General features: G+C 30.3%; 2 protein-coding genes across 2 annotated transcripts; one reads left to right on the forward strand and one right to left on the reverse strand.

Moving 5' to 3' along the window:
• Positions 1-1,851: 1,851 nt before the first annotated feature.
• LOC105364089 (multidrug resistance-associated protein 4) lies at positions 1,852-8,542 on the reverse strand. The gene is made up of 10 exons (XM_011501952.1): positions 8,168-8,542; positions 7,694-7,868; positions 7,305-7,461; positions 6,563-6,765; positions 5,144-6,464; positions 4,839-5,053; positions 4,026-4,750; positions 2,871-3,272; positions 2,008-2,118; positions 1,852-1,881 (listed from the first exon to the last, which is right to left on the reverse strand). The coding sequence occupies exons 1-10, from the start codon at positions 8,363-8,365 to the stop codon at positions 1,852-1,854; spliced, it is 3,537 nt and encodes a 1,178-aa protein (XP_011500254.1). The 5' UTR covers positions 8,366-8,542.
• Positions 8,543-14,930: 6,388 nt separating this feature from the next.
• LOC105364090 (odorant receptor 94a-like) lies at positions 14,931-18,890 on the forward strand. The gene is made up of 6 exons (XM_011501953.1): positions 14,931-15,366; positions 16,138-16,444; positions 18,109-18,208; positions 18,285-18,395; positions 18,604-18,759; positions 18,840-18,890. The coding sequence occupies exons 1-6, from the start codon at positions 14,931-14,933 to the stop codon at positions 18,888-18,890; spliced, it is 1,161 nt and encodes a 386-aa protein (XP_011500255.1).
• Positions 18,891-23,673: the final 4,783 nt, after the last annotated feature.

The following is a 23,673-nucleotide window of genomic DNA, read 5'->3' on the forward strand; positions in this document are numbered from 1 at the left end:
AAATTACTTAATAGAGTTTGACAGCAGAGGCAACTAAATATGTATTTCGATCGTTGAAATATTCATTACTATTTAATATTATAAAATTTCTTTCTTCAATAATTTCTGCATCGTTGTTGTGTAAAATATATGATTATGCAATATAATATTTCTTATTAAGAATACCATCATGTCCAATATAAATAATTTATTTCTGAGTGATTAAGTACTTGACTATATGAATGGAAATATGCGTCTTTAGAATTTTTGTTAAACAGTTACTTGATTTAAGACATTTATCATGTTTAGAACTTAATAAAAATGAAATTATTTCCTTTTGAAAATCTTTCACACTTTTAAGTGGATTATACAGTTTAACTGATGGAAAGTATTAAAACATCGATGAATCTCAATTAAATAAATATGAACAATTTTGAGCTCCAAAAATAGAAGTTATACTGAAGAAAATCGTACAACTCGCCCAATTAAATGAATAATATTTTCAAGTATTGTATAATTTATTATTTATTTTCACGAATAAATGATGTAAGAGGATAGATTAGAACTTAGATCGTGAAATATTTAAAAAAACAAAAGTACATGTTATCAATATCGAACAACAATGTATGTAAATCATAAAGGTAGCATTATTTCCTGGAAAAAAAAAATGTATAAATTGTATTTTTGAAGATTGCCATATTGAAAACGAAGATAATGCTTTTATATATATAAAAAAAAAAGTATATTAATATACAGTTTATGAAAAATAATTAAATATAGCATGTAGAAATATTGCCGAGAGAAATTTTATATTAAATCGCGATTTCAACAATATGATTTTGATAATTATAAAAATGATTTTTTGTACAGAAAAATTATACATATATATGTATTAAAAAATTTAAAGTTAAAAAATCCATTCAAAAGTCAGAATTAATTGGACAAATAGAATGTATAATTATAAAATAATGCATAAAAAATATTGATATGTAAAAAATATGATTGTAATTCATCAAATATAATTGTGTTTATTATATAATGTAAGTTCAGCAATTTTACATGTATGCAGGTTGTCATATATATATATATATATATATATATATATATATATATATACACATACATACATACATAGAGATGAATGTTTCTTATAAATATCTTGAGTTATATGAGAATAGTTGGTAGTTTTTACTTAATTAAACAAATAAATGAATTGTTTAATACTTAAAAATATATTATATAGTAGCGTTAAATTTCGAGAGGGAAAAATTAATCTCTACAGCAGTTATTCTAAAATACTGTAAATCATTATTATTGATGTGTAAGCAAGTAATTTATGTAAATGGAATTGTAACTATATTGTGATTAATTCAAATGTTCGTTCCTATATATTTTTAAAATAGATCAAATGAAAAGTTATATATGTACAAGACAGTTTCAAATTATTTGAAAATATTTTTTAAACAATCATGAAATTATTTTTACAAAATAAATGTTTTTTAATCTACAGATTTTAAAGTGGTTGATTATATGATTATTTGTGTCTAAACCAATATTGAATCTCACCATTTTCAATCATTCGCCATAAATCCATTTTATATACGTCAAACATTAAATAATAAACAAAGGCTCGTACAATTTTAATCGTATTTATTTGTAATTTGTTTTTAAGAATTATTGTCTTACATATTATTTTCAAAGTAAAATTTTTAGAAGAGATCTGTTGCGAATCGTCCTACGTAAAAAAATATTTCAAATAGATTTAATGAAGTAAATGTATCATAAAATATATCGTTTATGTCAGTCCTCTTTTTGATTCAATCGAACCGCATTCTTCATATTTCTAAATATTGTAAAAATGGAAGAAAGTCCTTAATTTTTCCTCACTTTTCTCTCAAAGCTCTGAAACATATAAATATCATTTGGCGTTATTGTTTCTTTATATATATATATATATATATATATATATATATATATATATATATATATAATCTATTATTATTATTTAGCATTGATAATATCGCTTACCAGCTTGGCGATTTGGAAAAGGAATTGTGCTGACTTTGACCCTGACTGTTGGACAATATCGTACAAAGTACCTTTATTGTTCGTCAGTAATATGTACGGATGATCGAATTCCTAATTGTTATTTGAAAAAAGTGTCGTGAGAAAATTTTTAATCATCTACATAATGACAATATCAAGATAGTTAAGATACAAAATATAAATTTCGGTAAGAAGGTACTTTATTTATGAAATAAAATGAGTTACCAATTAGTGTAAAAATCATTAATTTAATCATTGACTGATCAAGAATTAACTCTATTGATATTTAGAATTATTGAATAGCACAATACGAATGACATAAGTATAATTTGATTAAGGAACATCGACATAATTAATAATTAAACTCAATGACAACATTTGAATTGAAGACATTTGTGTGTTACTATCACAGCCCATATTATACATTATTTTATCGAAAGTCTGAATTGTCTCTCAATTAATTAATTAACGCGCAGCCGTAATCATAATATTATTAAACTATTTATACGTGTATTGAAAAAATTCAGCGTGGAGGTAAAATATAGAGAAAGAAAACGTTTTTATTATTAAAATTACGTTGAAATATCTTCGACCTTACTTTTCCCAGCCGACAAACTCCCTTATAACAATGCAACTAACAATCTTTAAGACTATTATAATGGATAGCGGACATAAAACTTCTATTTTATCAATCGACATTGTACGTTATAATTGTTTATAAGGTTAAAGCCGTAAGAATTATGACCATTCTTGCGGCATAAAATGTCCGGGAATTTTGTAAATTGAAATAAATGATAAAATCCAGCAAAGTTCAAATAATGTGAGGATCGCGCGGTCAATATTACCGATATAGAGCCGGAGTCCATGACGAGTATCCTGTCGCTGTCGATGACGGTGTGCAGCCTGTGGGCGATCGTCAATATCGTGCAGGCCTCGAACTTCTTTTTCACCGTCTTCTGGATGAGATCGTCGGTGCTGGGGTCGACGTTAGCCGTAGCCTCGTCCATCACGAGGATCTTCTTCTTTCTGACGATGGCTCGCGCCAGGCAGAGCAGTTGCCTCTGTCCGACGCTGAAGTTGGAGCCGCCGACGGCGACCTTGGCGTCGAGGCCCATGTGGAGGCTTCGTTTCATGCCGACGTCGTCGAGTGCCTGCCAGAGATCCTTGTCCGTGTACTCGTCGAAAGGATCGAGGTTCTTGCGCACGGTGCCCATGAAGAGGATCGGCTCTTGTGGAATGATGCTTATCTTCGAGTTCGTACAATCGATATTATATCCCCTCGAGTAATAATGGTACTAAGGACTTTATATACAAGAGGACTATTGTTTTGGAGTTTGTTCTTTGAGAATGATTTTTAGTTATTTGTGACATTGTAATTATTTATTTGGCATTTTTTTTCTTTTTTTAACCACTAATTTAAAATTGACTCAATATCGTGCCACTTGTATTTTATTCTTCGATGTTTTATAGTTTTTATAATATTGACGACTTTAGGGGGGAAAAAAAAACAAAAAGATATATATTCTTTTCAATATAACGCGTAAAAGTTGTGTGTACATTTTTAAACAAGATTGCTTATTAGAATGTAATAAAATATTTAGGGAAGATTTAGGGAAGATAGATCGATGAACGAGGCTCGTTGATCGATGATATGTCATGTGCACCGATTTATCGCTATTTTTACATTATTTTCGAACATTATGCACATTAACGTTTCTATGAATATGTATTACCGATAATGACAATTGAAAATGATAATTAAAAATGAATTTCTAAACTTGAATAAGTGCATCGATATTTTATATATATATATATATATATATATATATATGCGCTTAAAGCCAGTATGTATTAAGTGAAAGGTCAATGGGTTAAAGTAATGTAAGTAACATAAGCATTTCTATCGAATAATTGTTATTTAACATACGAATCCCTAATAGGATTCCAAATTTTTTTTTCGCGTGTAAGAGATTGTTGTTGTTTTTTTTTTTTTTTTTTACCTGTGATCGTAATTCGTGTAATCCAAGAGTATTGGTTAGAACTTGATCGATGTAAATGTCTCCTTCGATATAAGCTAATCGAAAGAGAGAATTGATCAAGGAAGACTTTCCTGCTCCCGTTCGTCCGACTATCCCTACTTTCTCTCCCGGCTGTATCACAAAGTTTAAATTTTTTAATATCGCAGGCCCCTGCTTGTCATATCTGAGATAGACGTTTCTGAATTCAATTTGACCTTCGGTTGGACAAAATCCATTATCAATGCCATTGGTTAAAAGGAAAGCGGTCCCAGATACATCCGAAAGCTCGGCAGATCGTTTATCGTCCGAACTATCCGCGTTACAGCATTCTCTTGGCAATTGAAAATATTCCAGCACTCTCTCGACGGACGTCATTTGATTTTCAAGCTCAGCAAATTGCCTAACGCCCCATTGCAGTGTATTTATTAATAACATACACTGAGTTATAGCGAGACCGATATCACCGGCCAATGTCGTTTCGTCAAATGTCATTAGAGTGAATAAAACGCAGGTCAGAAATAGGGCGCAGAATAAGTCCAAATACATGCCGAGTCCTCGAGAGCCTGAGAAAAAAATGAAACACGCGGATGAGTGAAGGTTCTGGTGGTCGTCAAACTCGTCGACCAAAGTTTCTTTAGCATTTAGTGCCCGTATAGTTGCTAATCCTTGTAGAGTGTCGCTCACGTGACCGAATACCGGCGATCTCGCTACAATTGATAAATTGCAAAATGCCGATTAACGTTGGTGAATAATTTAACACATTTAAATATTTCGTGCGTGTAGTGATAAACTTACTTATTCCTTCCAACCGCTTGATGCTCCGACTCGTTCTTATAAAGAACGCGGAGAAGAAGTAAAAGAAGAAACCGACCAACACCGTTGGAATAATGAGCCAAGGATTAACGCTGGTGACTAAACTAAATGCCGCGATAATGTGTATTGCATTCTGTATAACGTCGATCATTGCTCGCGACACCTCCGTATCAACGATACTCATATCTTTCGAAAATCTGAATAAATACTTGGGATTAAATTTGTAATAAATAGACCATTGTGAGGGACAAACACCTTCCCCATAATTTTGTCGTGTCTCCCATTACCTGTTCATTATACGACCCAGCGGGTTCGTGCTGAAAAAATCGATGGTTGCATAGATCACGCTGGTGAACATGCGCGCGTGTAGATTATTGGCTATTCTCATTGTCATTTCGAAAAATGTCCACGATTGCAAAAGGCAGAGAGTTATCGTAGCAATTGTGATGCCGCCATAAAAGTAAATGTAACGTTCGCGATGTGCGCAGACGGATTCGTCGCAAGTCTCGTTCCTCTGCGACGTGGCGTTCTCCTCCGCATTCACCCAATATGCTAGAAAGTAATCGCCACAGCTGGCTGCTAATTGATGCAAAATACTTACGAATGCGACAATAATAACGAGAGGAAGACTTTCGCTGCTCGAAAAATAGGATACGTAAGTCTTGGCGGATATGCTACCGCCTGCTTTACTTTCAACGACACTCTCCTTCTTCTTGGCGATGCTCTCGATTATTATTTCATTGCGCAACGACTTTGCTTCGTCGTCCTTCTTCGGCGTCTCCCCCTCATCAAATTCATTCTCAATTTGCATCACCTGTACCAAATTCACTCCGGCACTTTGCAATTCGCCGAACGTCCCCGTCCCCTCCACCGAGCCCCTATTCAATACTATTATACGATCGACTTCTTCTAAATACTGAAACTGGTGCGTCACCAATATCACAGTTTTTCCCTTTAAATTCGTCTTAATGCACTCGTCGAAGATCTTCCGACCCACAACGGCGTCAACCGCCGAAAGTGGATCATCGAGAAGATATATGTCAGTGTCGCGATAAATTGCTCGCGCTAGATTCAATCGAGCGCATTGTCCACCACTCAAGTTTATTCCCTTTTCACCAACCATCGTCGCATCGCCGTCCGGAAAGATGTCGAGGTCTCGTCTCAGTTGGCAAACATCGATTACATTTTCGTAGCGCATTTTATCTAGTGGACGGCCAAATAGGATATTTTGCCTTACGGTGGAGGCGAAAATCCAAGGCTCCTGGGACGCATAGGAAACTAAGCCACCAACAGTCAGTTCTCCACTGGTGTAGGGTAGTTCTCGAAGTATGGCGTGAAGAAAACTGGTTTTACCAGCGCCCACTTGGCCAACAACGGCCGTCAATGATTTTGCCCGAATCGTTAAGCTCACGTTCTCGAGCACTTTTACTCTCGGGGCCCATTGGCCGCTCAAGTTCCTCAATGTTATAATGGACTCTGTCGAGGGATTCGACTCGTTTTGCTCGGGGCTATTGCAATTGGTGGGTAGTGAGCATGGCACCTCTTCGATCAGCATAAATTTTTGAAGACGTTCAACAGATACTAGCGCTTCGGCTGCATCGTGCAAACCTGAAAAGCACATTGCTGGTAATTCACAAAATTATCCATCGACGCTTGCCATTAATGCCCACTCTACTTTCCAAATTCAATAATCGAGCGTTACTTACACATTGGGAATAGCGTGTACATGCTCATTCGCAGAACATCATAGAGCGCGGTGACAACGTAAACTTTTTCAGCGCTAATAATATTTCCAAATAGAATGAAGGAAAGTATCGTTATAAAAATGCAAAGCCTTGGTATATAAAATTCCGAGGCTAAGCTTATATCGGTCATTATCGAATCTTGCTTAACGATTTGCATTTCTTTTCTGAAAAAATAATGTGTCTTTGAACATTAAGTTTTTAAGTTTTTTTTTTTTTTTTTTTTGTTTTTTTCCCCCATCAAGTGTTGTTTACATTTCATTAAGTGTTCGTATTTCATCGATCTTACGTACTTACGCACACAATTTGGTAAATATATGTTGTGTTAAGTTTGAAGTAATCGTGTTGTAAGCTTGATGAATTAATATTTCCAATTATGACTTACAAACTATCTCGCTACTACGTATTAAAATTAATTTAATATTTAGATTAATAACAATGTTATTGAGCTTGTACCGTAATTCGTTTAAACGTTAAAATTTATATTGTTAGTACGAGACTATTTTCAAAACCGTTAACATAGTAACTATAATTTTATAATATTACTTAAATAATAATGTTTATGTTACTATATTAGCAAATTTAACTAGGATTGCACGCAAATCCATTGAAATGATTTAAAAGTAATTTTACTCGTAAAATCAGAATGTACATTTATGGGAGGAATATGATTTTATGGAAATGATTGACTTGTTTTGTTGCTCACTTTCGGGCATGATCGATGAGTACGGAGAACGGCTTTTCCCAGGCATACATCTTGATGGCCCTTATTCCCTTGATAATTTCATTGGTTAATCCAAGCCGCTCGTCGGTTCTTGCTGTGTATTTACTAGTCAGGCGATTCGTTAAACTCCCAAAAAGTCCTAAATTCTCGCGTCATTGCGATTTCTCTAATTACATTGTGAGGCTGTTTACTTGAATTATCGCATTAGTGCACACAGAGAGAAAAAATAGTATTATACATTTATGTATATTATTATATTAACTCAGATACCATACTCATTAATCGTTGCGTGTCAATGAGAGTGCGATTAGATAGTGCGTTTGATACCATTTGATTTTCTCTGTGTTACGTACGAAGTTTTACATACTTACCCAGTACCGGTATAAAAAGTAATTGTAGAGCAATCCCGCTACTAGCTGCGAAACCAACTTCCCTGTATAAAAAATAAAATACCATAAAAGCTTGCAGAGGTGCCATCCATATATAATGGATGTAAAATACCGCGTGATCTATTCTGCTCACGTCGTTGCTCAGCAAATTCAGCACCTGGAATTAATTGTTTTTTTTTTTTTTTTTAATGCATAATTAACCACGAGTAAGAACTATCTGGCGAGGCTCTCGATTAAAAAGAATTCATATACGTTTTGAGCGAACGTTAAGCTCTAAAGTATCAATAACAGGCGCGATAGCCTATTGCAAATGTGTCTCCGATGCCTTTTGAGACGGCATATTCGTCTCGTATAGGCGCATGATAATTCAATTTACGTATTATTGTATATAAATAATTGTTAGAGGAGTGTTAGAGGCCCATGGCGACGATATTTATTTTTTTTTTTTTACTAAACCTGTCCGGCGCTCGTTTCATTGTCCGTAAAAGTAATTGGCACGTTCAATATTTTTCTATACAAGAGGGAGGAGCACGCGACTCGTATCTTCATTCCCGTGTGCATCAAATTTTGGACGCAAATGTGACAGGTGATGCAATCGATGAAAACGCCAGCGGCGAGTCCAGCAGCCCAGCCGTACGCCTCAATCTTCGCCATGTATGATCTCTCGCTCGAGTAGTGCAACAATTGCAATAAAATGTACGGCCTAGATAATCTGAAGAATACGGATCTCTTAAATATCTTGAATCATCATTACGTTAGCCTTTTATTTCGCACTTGAGGAAGTGGCGAACAAAACTGCATCCATTTACTTTACGAAATTGCATTTTGAGAATTTAGGTCGTTTCAAATTAGATTTGCATTTTTTTTTGCATTTTTTTTTTTATTTTTATTTTTATTTTTTTCATTAAAGTTACCGACTCCGCGTATACACTTCATTGTAAGTGATATTGATGTATTATGCTCCTTTCAATCAAAATCCAAGCTAAAACTTATCACGCTGGAGCCGTTAATTTTGCATTAACCCCCAATTTTCAATGAATACGATGGCTTTTAAGTTATTTTATGTGACACTTGCTGGTGCTAAGAAAGTTGGCAAAGGAAAATACTTATCCGACAAGAAAAACAAACGAGGATGTTTTGTATGCTTGAAACAATAAGTAAATTACAAAAGGATTTAATCATTAATTTTCCTTTATAAACAATTTTATAATGTGAATTAATGCAGTTTAAATGCTCGCTTCCTGTATTGTCAATAATCCTCGATACCTTATAATGAATTCTAATAGAGCCTGAGCTATGCCAATGATCAAGATATCTCTCCCAAAACATTTCACAAGAACTTTCATTAAATTGGGAGTAGCACTTTTATTTAAATTTTTACACCTCTTTTGTTCCCTTCTCCATTCGGCTGATATTTGGTCACCAACATTATGACTCGAATGCTGATTCAATGGGTAATAAAGATCGGATAAATTCAATTCTCGTTGAAATCCAGTGAGAAAGGTTTTAAAAAGCCAACTATAAAAAGAAAAGAATTTTTTGAAAGGTTCGATTTGCTTCAATTGCTATTATCAATATAATGGAGCGTTAGTGAAAATAATAAATAATAATTCAAATTCAAACAATTATAAATAATTAATATTTATTATCATATTTTTATCCTTTTTATAATAATTTGAATGTTAAGGTATTATTAAGCATTGTTATTATATATTTTTAAAGTTTTCTTTTTTACGCGTCACTTAGCAATTTTAAATCTTTTAGTTTAATATAAATTAGTTAAAATAGTTCACTTTCGTTATTTCGTATTTTAGACAAATAAATATTTAACTTTAAATAATGTGGACGATAGTAATGTAGTAAAACGATTGCAAATTTAATACATATTAATATTTAAATAATACCGAGTCAACTTTTCATAAAAACGATATATTAAAAATGAAATTAATCAAATCTGATAGAGTAAAAGAATAGATATTTTACAATTATTCCTGAAAATATTAATTAAAATATATAATTCTACATGAAATGTTAGTAAATGATTATATTTTTATTACGCGATACGTTTACTTAAACAAATTCGAAACGATTTAATATTGAAATTAAAAATTAAAGACGTAGAAAGTGACATTCAAAAAATTTGTCTAGAATATTAAAAATCCCGCAATAAGTAGCGGTAAGTTATAAACATTTAAAACACTCGATATTTCAATTCAGAATGCTGTGGCGATAATATCGATGCTATTACAATGATTTTCCTTCATACAGGACAACTTTTTGATCTTTAATTATTTGAAATAACATGTTTAAACGATTGATAGCGTACTTTGTTCGGCTCACTATTTCTTTTCTTTAATGTTTTTTTATCAACCTACTGACATTTGAAACCTTAAATCAGTGTCTTTAAAGATAGACTAATATTCTTTCAGATCAGCATTTTCAGAATTTGTGTAGTCTCATTTAGTTTTAAATTAGTTCTTCATTTCGTTGAAAAAATAATAATAATAATAATAATGGCTCTATAAAAAAAAATTTTTTTTCATATTTTCTCTTATATTAAAATGCATGATAAAAACTTGTACATTTTTATATTTAAAATCTGATTTATGAAAAACATTATAGATGTGTGTGCGCGTGCGTGCGTGCGTGCGTGTGTATATGTGTGTGTGTGCGCGCGCTCGCACGTATTATGCATCTTATAAAATTAAAAAGTATTCTAAATTCCCTTACACTTAACACGTTTTATCTTTTCAATGCTAAGGAAATCAATAGTCAACCGAAGTAAATAATGTAGTTCTATTATAAAAATATCTATAGCAAACACAATAAAATATAGGGTTGATTAATCAATCGAATCCGCATCAGAATGAGAGTATTTATATTGTTGATTCTCCGAAGCTCAGTTACCTTGCTTGTTTGCATAAGTATTATTCAATTTTACGAACAACGCAATATTGTCTACAACTCTGTGTGTGTGTGTGTGTGTGTGTGTGTGTGTGTGTGTGTGTGTGTGCATTGAGTTAGTTAAAAAAAAAAATAATAATAATAAAAACAAGAAATCGAATATTGACAATATAATGTTATAAAATAAGCCTAATTGCAATGTGACACAATAAAATATATATTGTAATTTTTCCCCGAGTAAAATTCTATTATTATTATTGTTATCATTATTGTTATTATACTAGTATTTCGAGTGTTTAAAAAAAAAAAAAAAAAAAAATATTACGTTATACATATCGTTTTTATAATATTTTGTTGATTCTATTATTTTGTTTAACACGCGCGCGCGCACTCGCACACACATAAGAAAGCTTATATAGAATTTTTATTTGATTACGTGTATCTAATCACTCTTTTCGTAGAAATACAGATTGGAATAATTAGATTATGTTGCCTCACTTTTGGATTACTTAAGAGCCGGAAACTCTTTAATATCGACGATGTTACTTTCAAAACTAGTATAAATCAATGCCACAATATAATCAATAAGTATTTGGAAAATATTGATTCCTAGACAAATAGTTTATCTAACAAAATATCATGAATCGATTTGTTGATGTTTTGCGTTGCATATACCGTATTAATAAAAGTCAATGATAACCGTATTAATTAAATTAATTAATTATGTATTATTATGTAATTATTAATTAGATTAATTTCAATGGCCTATCGTTAAACAGTGTCATTATTTTCCTTCCGTCTCTTTATTTTCATATAGAACATTAGCATTAAATGCTCGTCACCTAAGCTACACGATTATAACAATATCGAATTTTATCGAAATCAATGAATTTATGTGCTTTAAGATTTTTATGAGGCTTACGCGAAACTGATGATAGATAATCGACTAGCGCCTTGTCTGGGATTGTTTTCCCTCTTCTTTTCGCCGCCGTCCATGCTAAACGCGTTTACGCATGTACTTTTTTAAAGCCACTTTACTTCCAAAGATGGGAGCATTCCCTCAAACAAAGGAGATCTTGCAAAAGGCTCGAATGCTCTTGAATAATAATTGGCGCGGTAACTTAATATTGAAAATACAAATAAATAGGCGAACGAACGAACGAACGAACGAACAAAAAACAAAAAATCGCTTTAAATATCGAGCGATCAACCGCAAGCTTCAATCGAGACGCGTCCGTTCGATAAAAAACAATTTCCAAAAACGAGCCAGCATCCTGGCACGGGTGGACTAATGTTAACAATCGACCTCGTACGACGAGACGCGAATAATCTTAAATAAGATTTGAGAGGCCGCGACGGGCAAGTAAACGGTATCTCATCGACCGAACTGTGACAAGTCGAACTTCCGATTAAACAAGACACGATAGCGAATATTCGGCTGGACGTGTCTGGGGCTCGAGCGCGGAGGAGCTCACGTTCGTACTAGAGACTTTTCGCGATCGGCCTTTCTTATACAATGAAGCACGTTACACCGGAGTCTATTGCAAACTGGCTTCTGTCGCCAACTCGGCCACTGTTGCCTTGCCATATGCTGTTATTAGCATAAGCCTGCAGATATCTTGCGTACCGACACTGCTCCCTCCGCGCCTTGTGCGTCAGTGGAGAAAAGGAAGTGAAAAAGAAAGGGGACTTTCTCGCGAGCTGAGAGGAGCAGGTAACCGGCCACCTGCCAAACAATCTGCTCCTTTTTTCTGCTGCGCCTTAAACTTCGTTTTGGCAGATATAGACGTAGGGCGCGAGAGGCCCAATCATAATTAATGACATTGGCGATGATTATTATTATTATTAGTGACGCTTTGTCGTAATGTAATGCGTCTGCTCTGTAAAGTAATTGTCAAGCTCGTTGGCGTAATGCCTGGCTCTTTCACTTTTTATCTTCTTGCGCGTATCGGGAAAATATATTTTTGAATTGAGTGAGCGAGCAACGTATGTGTTTGGCGACAGAAAGAGAAAGAGAGAGAGAGAGAGAGAGAGCTGGTGCTTCGTTTGATCGTAAAACTGTCCGAGAAAAGTCGCTCGAATAATGAGTCGGCTGGTACAATTTCGAAATTATTGGATTTTACAATTTAAATGAAATTTCCAATATAAAACGACTGGGTGAAATATTGAAAGAGGGCCTTTGTAACTCAACAAGATGATTAATATCTCATTACCATTGCTTTGAGACTTTAACGTGCATGTAAGCCTAAATAGATATTTCATAGAATCATTCCGCAAAAATTTTCTGTTCTTCGTTGCTGTTTCTTAGCGATAATGGCTTTTTACGCAATAACGAATAAATTGAACAAAAAGGATAAGTTTGGGTACGGTAGGCCTAGAATGCTATTTCCACGAATGTGTAATGATTGATCAGTCTCGATCCTTAAAATTATTGATCGATATTCACGTTTTTATTTAATACGGTAAGTAGATAGTAAGTTCATTCCTCCAAGCAAGTTTTATTTGTATATTACAACAATTTTCATATTCTAAAGTGCGTTACCATAAAAGATGGTTTTTTATTTTATTGGCGTAACTATAAAGCGAATGAATGCGAATAAATATAAAATTTTTCATATTAACGTGTTGAAGTGAACACATTTTATCAGGAAATTTGGAATAATAATCTTAGAACATCAGAATTAAAAATATTATAAAACTTTTTATTTTCATCTTATAATAATTTATTTCTATCGAATTGATGCATATATATATATATATATATATATATATCAACTCCTCAACGAAAAAATATGAATAAAAACTGTAACAAGAAGAAAATAATCAAGTGCATCTTCTTTTAATTATAAATATTATAAACAACCATATATTATTAACTATATATTTCAAATATATATATATATATATATGTGTGTGTGTGTGTGTGTGTGTGTCGCATATAAAATACCATTATAATATCTATAAAAATGTGCACATGTGTGTAATAAATATGCATTTGTTGTATTTTTTCAAACAAATACGAGTCATGTGGAATGGGAACTTTTCATATGCATAAAGCATTGAATGAAAAATTTTGTAAAAAGTTTAATATTTTAAATCAATGTCTTAGTTTTAGTTATGATGTGTAAAAAATTAATTTAACATTCTTATTCACCATTTCTTTTGAAAGACTAAAGTTTCTGAAAAATTTTCTAAAGTATTCGACGAATTATATATATTTTCCTTTTATATAAAACTTTACTGTATTCTCTATTTTTGTTTTTGTTTTTGTTTTTTGAACGCATAAAATTGCTCGTTTATTGATCTAAATAAATTATTTAACTTAAATATTGCCACAATAAATATATATTCTAAACCTTTAATCTATAAATACATGCAGTTATTTTTTCTTCTTTTTTTTTTTAACATCTACACTTCTTTGATAAATTATTATCAATGTTAAATTATTATCAATACTTATCGGCATTAAATAACTAAACGTATGTGAATAAATATTTGAAGTAATTAATTACTTATACTGTCATGTTGCAAATAATGCGTCCACGGGTCTTCAATCATAAAAAATTATGCACTTCGTGTAAAATCGATGCTCTTTATGAGTATTTGTTAAAATACGATGACATAAGTTTATTTAGCAATGTTTTTGTCCCATTGGTATGCATTTTCATTAATGCTTTTACGAAACTTCGTCAATGAAATTTAAAAACTTTTCCGCAAAAAACGCTGTTTCCACGAATGATGCTAATAGAGTCAAATTATTCTATTTCATCGAATTTCACCTTCGCAAACTTTTATGAACCGTATAATTGGATAATTGTGCATTCGCGTCTAAGTGTCTTGGTTGTAAGAAAATAGAAAGAAAAGCTTTATTAAAAAACCAAGGAAATTACTTAAATTAAAGTAAATTGTTATTATGCAGTGTATATTCTTTTTCTACACTATTGTCCGATAATTATAATCGTCTAAATATCGATTTCTTTATACGCACAAGTATTTTTACTTTATTCCATCAAATGCAATTCGTATGCTATTATATAAAAAGATAATAGAGGGAGTTTTAAGCGCTTGAATCTCAAAAAAGTATATCTTACAGAGCTTCGCAACATTGAATATTCAATACAATTTCAGAATAAGCGTTGCATAATGGTCGCCGGGACACAAGAAGTAAGCCAATCAATAATTTTTAATAAGACATTTTAATTGTAAGAGCCGCATTAAAGCTGAATTCTGGCACTTAAACTTAATTAACTATGTTAAACCATATTAAAACTGTAAAGATGTGTAAAAGTGGTAATAAAATTAACTTCAGGCAAAAATGACTTTCAACACAAGGATAATCCAATGGAACAAGCTGCTAATGTCGCCACTGGGCCTCTGGCCTGAGAATTTCTCTAACTTACGTTTTTATATTAACTTCCTCTACATGGGCTATTTCGTATCCTTAGAGTATCTGGATTTGTGGGTTTTTATCGAAGACTTCGATCGCGTTCTCCTTAATGTCGTGGAGAACGCGGCTTTCACGCAAATTATGTTACGAATGTACATACTTTATAGCTATAACCGCAGCATCGGCGCACTGTTCAATGAAATCAACGACGATCTTATCTCGAAGGAATACACTAACGAAGAGAGAAAAATTTTCATCACTTATCAAGTGAAATCTGTTATCTTTATAAAATTATTGGTTATCAGTACTGCACTTACCGCCACGTCTCATTACGCTAATCCATTTATAGGACAAATTAGTGAAAGTAAGTTTCGTGGTAATGGTCATTTTTATAATTAATAATAATGTAATAGTCATGTGCGTACTTGCTTAAATCGAGTTGATCTAATCTCGAAAAAATATTGAGCAATCTGCTTGTAAGTCGACATAAAAGTTTCTCCAATAGCAAGATTTGCCCCGACATCGCGTACATTTACGTTTTTTTTTTTTTTTTTTTTCGTCAAGAAACAACTAATATAATTCATGTGTTGTTTATATGTGGCGAGAAATATTAATATACGAAACAGCATCTTTGTCCTTATACGTTATATCCTTATACGCTTTATGATAAAATTCATCTTACTTATTATATGTTATATTATGCAATTAGCAGATAACGATTCAATTTCGATAAAGACAAGTTCATTTTATACACGAGTAAGTAAATGTTATAATTTGTTCAATGTATCAGTAAAATGAAAAGGTAAGTGAAACCACAAGAACCGTCTAATAAATGCCAATGGTATGATGTTTCATGCACAATCTTCATAAAGAAAAAAAAAAGAAAAATAAAATTTAAATTATGGTTTATTCATATGTTTTTTTTTTTTTATTAAATATTTCTGTTCGCATCGATAAATAAAATGCGATGCTACTCGTTGTAATGCCTTTCAGAAACAAACCTTGATCCTATCTATCAATATTTTAAGGACCGAATTGGCCAGTGACACCAACGGGACAACATTTGTATCGATATATTAGCCTATTTATAATAAATCGAAAATGTCGAGATTAATCGTAACGCGTGAAAATACAGTTGTAGAATATGCAGGATCAAGCAGCGAGAATTCGTCCATCGTCTTTAGGATGCCGTATTGCTTTTATCAGTTTTACGAAATAAAGGACGTGTCGACGTACTTCTGGACGTACGGCACGCAACTGCCGTTCGTCTTTGTCAGCGCATTCGGCCAGTGCTCGTCAGACTGCTTGATGGTCACAATGGTCTATCACATTTCCGGCCAAATGGCCGTTCTCGCGCTTCGAATCACAAACATCGATACCGATCCCAAGCGCTGCACGATCGAGCTCCAAAAGGCCTTTAGGTTGCACATAAGGCTGCTCCGGTAAATATTTTCTTCTACCTCGGGAGCCTTTCAGTGGGTAAATACATTTGGTAAATCTGATTGCTGGGTTTTGCTTTCGAAATGACGAAAGTACGGTCGACCGAACCATTATCCTTCGGTCCTTTACGTGTGTGTCCCAGTGGATTCTAGGTTAAGCTTATCGAACAGTCTCGAAATTTTCAAAATGATAGTGAAAAACTTTTGCAAAATTGGGAGGAAATTCGCAATTTATTGCACCAAATACCAACGCGAATTCAACATAATGACATTTAGCTTTCGAATGTTCCAATATCACTCGATCTATACATATGTCAGTACTCTAAATTTTTTTTTTATGTAAATCTAACGTTTATGTAAATTTATAATACCACAAGTAAAATAATTTTAAGCTTTTTTAAGATTACATCTACAACCAATCATTGTTCTACATTCTAATGCAATATTTCAGAAACTTTCAATTTAATGATAATAATATATATATATAAATAATCTATATTTTGCTTGTGATAACATTAGTAAACTCAAAGATAATCCAGATAGAACCTAAAAAAAAAAAAATTCTTTTTAAGTCTCGAATCCTTTTTTGAACAATATTTTACCTTTAGCGCAAGGAATTATGATTCTAATAACAAAAATTCTTGTATTCACTCATTCGATTAATTTACAAGTCAAAAAAAATGTAATTTTATAGTTAATATGCAATCGCCAATTAAAATAATAAAATACCATCGTCACTTTTGGATAGAATAACCCATATAAGACAAACCATAATATTATTCATTATTATTAATATTAAATCTCGATATATTAACATTCGGCTTTTATATAACTATATAATTTTATTTAATGGCCGCAATAATTTTTCAATATATAGTAATAAAAAGTCATTCCTTGGATTCATATAAAAACAGGCTCGGAAGCCTAAAGATTTTATAAATTACCATCTCATTTTTTTTTTTTTTTATAAATAATTTCTTAATATGCAATAATATTATGCATAATAAAACTAGAAATTTTAAAATAATTGAAATCCTCATAACTTTAATTTGAATTATTTAGCCATCATAGCCATATATCAATTTATCTTGATTATCATGGGAATTAGTCACACTGCATATCGCAATTCTTTTAACTACTAATATTATCAAAGTCAATACAATGCAAATCGTTAAATTTTATTGGATTTCAATCTTATGGCTTTAATAAGATTTTTTGACTCATCATAAGTGATTTATTGATAAAAACAAAAAAAAAAAAAAAAAAAAAAAAAAAAAAAAAAAAAACACAAAAAAAATAAAACCAGATAGGTGCAGTAGACATTCGAATGAAATGCCCAGTAATTAATATATTCAATTTAAATGTTCAGCAAAATTTACAAAATTACCAACTTTGCCTAATATCAATGCCGCAGTGACGGATAAATTAGGCACGTGTTAGTCATGGAACGATTGCTAATCTGAGCCAGATACTTTATGTCCGTATGCACCTTCTTTAATGAATAAATTCACCTTCTTTATTCAATATACAATTTAATACGTCTTCTTTAATGCATAATCAATATGGTTTAACTTAATTATTTATACATTTTATAATTATATATTTATAAATTTTCAATATTTGCATTCTAATTTTTATAAAATATTACCTTGTTCATGTCATATTAGAATGGGCAAAGACGTACAGGAAATATTCAGCGTGATCCTAATTGGACAAATTATATCTTCCTTATTGCTTGTCTGTACTTTGGGATATCAAATTTTATTAGTACGTAGGTCAGCATTGAAAATTAACACGTACATTGAATTTGCATTTTTAAAATGAGTTTTTATTTTATATTTAGAACCTAATGATTGGAGACAATTTTGGTTTATCATCATTGATTGTATTCATCTTCCTAGTATTCCTGATACTCTACACTCACTGTACAATTGGCGAAAACCTGATAATCGAGGTAATGAATATTGTATTATATAATCTCACAGGTTTCTATGTATCACTAAACGATAAAGGACCACTACTTATGTTTAAACTTATAAAGAATATTATACAGGCAACGAGATTCATTTTGAATTTTTTAAAAACTTGCGATAAAAAAAACCCACCGCTAAGCCAACATAAGCAAAAGTGAAAAAAAAAAAAACTAATTAATAATTTTATAGAGCAATCGTGTGGCCGAGGCTTATTACAACTGCAACTGGTATCAAATGTCTAATGAAAATGCAAAAATGATTTTATTATGCATCCATCGTGCACAGAAACCGATGCAACTCTCTGCTGGACAATTCAAAACGTTTTGTCTTATGACTTACACCGATGTAAGAAAATAATGCAAACAATACATAAATTCACGTACTTTATCTATATTTATTATAACATTATTTATTCATATTTACAGACTATCAAAACTTCCTTGGGATACTTGTCAGTTTTAAGAAAGACGCTATAGAATTTACCGTATATATATATATATATATATATATACATAGATTATTTTAAATTTTCTTATTTACTCATAGATGCTTTGCACATGAATAATACATACAAATTCAATATGAATCAAATATAGGTAAATATGTTTTTAAAATTACTTTTTAAGATAATCAATGTATACGAAAATGAAGAATATAAAATTCGTAAGGTGCTTGTACAACGATTGCAGTTAACATTTATTTATTAATTTATTAATGCCAAAAACCTTTTTTTTTTATTTCAAATGAGAGAAATTTATCACGTATTATTATTAGAATTCACAAATATCTAATCATAATGTTAGCAAAATCGTCCAGCCATTAATTATTATGCTAATTTATAATGCATTAGCTATTTGAAAAATTCAACTATTTATCAGATCTACCATTCTCTTTATTATCACGGAATTCAAATTATCGTTTACATAGATGTTGAATTATTAATATTCTCAAACATATACATCTACAATCTTTATAACATTTTAACGCGAGTAAAAAATTTGAAATGTTTTTTAATTGCGAGCTACCAACAATGGCACAATCTCTATATATTAAATATAACATTAGAAATACAATATTTTCCTGAATTTAATATTCAAATTATTTCAGACAAATTATTATATAAATTGTATTGATTATAAAGATTAAACAACAATAAACTCAATATAATCTATTTGACATACTCTCAACATATTATATATATATATATATATATATATATATATATATATATATATATATATATATATATAATGTAATAATATAATACAATATATTAAATATTAAACCTTGTAATGGAAAGGAATTTGTACTTGTTCATACAATTCAATTTATACGTAAAATATTTATTATCAATAGTTATTAGTTTATTAGTTATATATTTATCGAATAGTATCATTGTGATTACTTAAAACGCTTATATAGAAAATAACTATTAATATGTATTTTTTAAGTACATTAATTGATTGAAAATAGATAAATTACAAGTCACATAAACGATTACAGTTGTACCAATAGAATTACATAAAAGTAAATACTTTTAGAGCATTACATTTATGCCTTATTGCATTTTTATTATCTAAATATTTCATTCCGTATGATATTCAATTTTTTAATTAAATTCATTATAACTCTTTTTTTATGGAATTTTCAAAAAACTGATTATTCTGTCTGTTTTTCTAGTATTACTATTATTGCATAAGTAAAGCTTTACAAACACTAAGAATTTACTTTATGTGCTTGAATATTTAGACATACGGCCCTAGTGAATAAATACTACATTGTAAAAACACTAAATAATTTCACTGATTATTTCTGTTTCGAGTCTCCATTGCAATAAGTTGAGAAATATTGAAATATTCATATTCTAATAGCCGACGAAGCATTTTAAATTGTATTACGTTCATATTGTAAAGAATTATTTTTAAAACAAATATCCAATAAATACTCATGCTCAATTTGATTTTAATATTTTAAATGTCAAATGCATCCAGCAAGATGAAATTTAAAAATTTTTTTAGTATTAATATTAATAGAAAGTATTAGTATTAGTATTAAAATTTTTAATATTAATAGTCAATTGAGAATATTTCTAATTATATTTTTAATTAGGCTTATTAATTAAATTTTAATGGAATTAATATATTTTTGTCGATGGCTGATTATGAGTCAAGCATAGCTGGATGAAAAATATATGTTTAAAATTTTAGGATAATCAATAAGTTTTTTGAATTTTTTAATTACATAGAAAAAATAATTTTTAATAATTATTTAAATGACACAGTATTGTTGAATATTGAATTACTTATAGTATGTTGAAGCTATTTCATACATTATAATTTAACGAGTCATTTTTGTTCACTCTAAATTCGAATGAATCCATAGTTTCAACAATTCTTTTAATTTTTAGATATAATATAAGCTATCAATAACTGTGTCACTACAAAAACACTACAGGCAATGAAAATCCTTACAAGTTTAATGATGAATAATAATATATCGTAATATAAACAAATTACTTAATGCGAAAACGTAAGCATTAATTAAAATCAGGGGAAGAGTCATAGTCGTAGGTCATTACATCAATTATAAAGAGTTTTCATTTTCCATGATTATAAAGGCTATACGTTATTTTCTTTATATTATTATATTTTTAATATTTTTATAAAATTAATATAAATTTAAAAAATTTGGTGTTATCAAAAAATTTTCAGATAAAATATTTCGGATTATTTTTAAAATAAGACCCAAACCACTAGACTTATTAAAAAAACTTTATTGAAATACTTTATAAACTATAGCGCATTATTAAAAAAGAATTTTTTTCTATTATATTAATATACTTTAGTCAGAAACTACATTTTATTACCAACCAATGTTGTGAGTTATTGTATTCTAGAATAAGACTAACTGTTCCGATTAAAATACAAAGTAAATTTTCAACAAGCTTATAAGTTTCTTAAGATTTTCATTTGAATGTCCAATCCAATTGAACGATTAAAATATTTATTGATAATTAAATTTTCCAAATTTTGTTTCTTCACGATTCTCACAAGTATGGAGTCTTTATTTTATTTTAGAAAATATTTTATTATTTTTGTCTCTTTTAATAAAGACAGAGTTTCATTTACCATGTCTCATGAACTTAATGCTTTATGTGCATGTATCTGTCTTATGAAAATGGCAGTACACGAAGTATGTTGGCATATTTTCCCAAAAAATTGATTGTTTCATCATAGGTCACAATTAAATTTACAATATAATATAGAAATTAATTTATTAAGAATCATCATTGATATTTTAAATACGAATGCAGAATTAATACACAGTGATTTTTGAACCAACTTTTTCTTTTAGACTTTAGAATTAATAAGTAATTTTATGTCTGACAGTCAACGTTGAAAGTGATGAAAAAAAGTTGTAGAACTTTTTTACTTTATTTTAAAATAACAATGCCAAAACTATTTATATGCATATACAATTATTGTTTATTATTTAATGCAAACTCATTAAAGAACCTTAATTATGCACGTGTTTTGTATAGTTACTGATTTTTAAGGTTTAAGACGGCCTGAAATAATTTATAAACTCATTGCTAAACTATTGCCTTGTACGTTTTAAAGCAGTTTATTTGACATTCAATGAAATTATTTTTTTTTTAATCAATTAAAATATGCCAACAATACATTTACATACTTAAAAATACTAAGTACTAATGCAAATTGTATTTAACGGAAATTTGCAACATCCATAATTGTTTTAGAGTTCGTTTTAAAACTATGTTATATTCATTTTACGCGGATGAACGAATGGTACGCGCATTTATTAAATCAATAATATAATTTATAACGATAAAAGAAGAAAAAGTGAGGTGAGGGAACTCTATTATAAAATTCAAACGAAAGAAAAATAAGAACGAACTAGGCGCAAAAATCAACGTTCATCGTACCAAATATTTTTCCCTCGTAATTTTTGCCTCGCGGAGAAACACACTCGGTTGTATTAAGCTTTGGTTTGTATGAATTTACATGTACGTGCGCACACAGTTAGAGTTAAACTGTTGTAAAAAGGGGGAAGCCTCAATGAACGACCTTCACAAGGTCAAGGAGACTGCGTGGTCGGCCCTCTGGGGACGTAGTGCGCATTAGCAGAGGATGGATGGCCGAGACTGAGAGAGACCGAATAAAAATTCGGATAAATTTGGTGGCCGAGATCATGCCAAGTGAATAAAAAGAGGAGAATTCAAATATGCGATTCTATTACATGATGAGTTTGTAATTCATTCTAAATTACAATTTAAATGGACATTGTTACAATTCGGCCACGATTAAGTCATCTAAGCTAAATTGTTATTTTTACGGAATGTGATGTTTACAACTGTCAGAAGCTTTTGAGCATAAAGTGTTGGTTAAAAATCAATAAGCAATATTTATAAAATATGTCTGTTATGCTTTTTCACGTCATCTCAGTGTTTCGCATGAGAATTGTAAACTGTCAATTGTTAGAGAAATTATAGAATAAAGATTTTAAAAACTAATAGAACGTACACACGAATAAATATTTACGTACATTTTGATAAGCCAAATTGCTATGGGTTTTAAATAATTCATTTTAACGTTCTCTATTTTCTCCTACTTTTTAACATTATTTTAAAATAGACATTAAATCAATAATTGGACATTATAAATTAAATGCGAAAGAGTATTTAAATTCATTGTTAATGAACAAAAAAGTTTTATTAGCCGAGAAAATTAGCAAGACGGGTTTTAATGAAACAAAGTTAAATTATTAATAATTATTATTATTAAAAAATTTGTTATTCATAGTACTCAAACTCAATAATAGTGAATACTATATTATTTTCTTAATATTAACATAAACTTTTGTTTATTTTATTTTCCTACATCGGACGTTATTAACAAATTCCATATAATATTAATCTAATATAATAATATCGAATAATAATATAATAATTTGTAAGAAACAATAGATTATCTATTTCAATTTCGTACCAAATCAATATATATAAAAAAAAAAAAAAAAAACATTAAATAAAATTAACTTTAAATTAGAAACATTTTCATGTGTTCTTCTTTTGCACTATCTTTTAAATATTATTATGAAATCTTCATTTGCACATAATTACAAAACAAATATATAACGACATATTTTTTTCTTAAAATTTTTTTATTTATAATTTGCATATTTTTTCACAAAATTTAATTTTACACTTTATATCGTTATTTTATGCAAATAAATAAC

This window comes from Ceratosolen solmsi, unplaced genomic scaffold (genome assembly GCF_000503995.2).
Source record: "Ceratosolen solmsi marchali unplaced genomic scaffold, CerSol_1.0 scaffold23, whole genome shotgun sequence".
NCBI classification, from domain to species: Eukaryota; Metazoa; Arthropoda; class Insecta; order Hymenoptera; family Agaonidae; genus Ceratosolen; species Ceratosolen solmsi.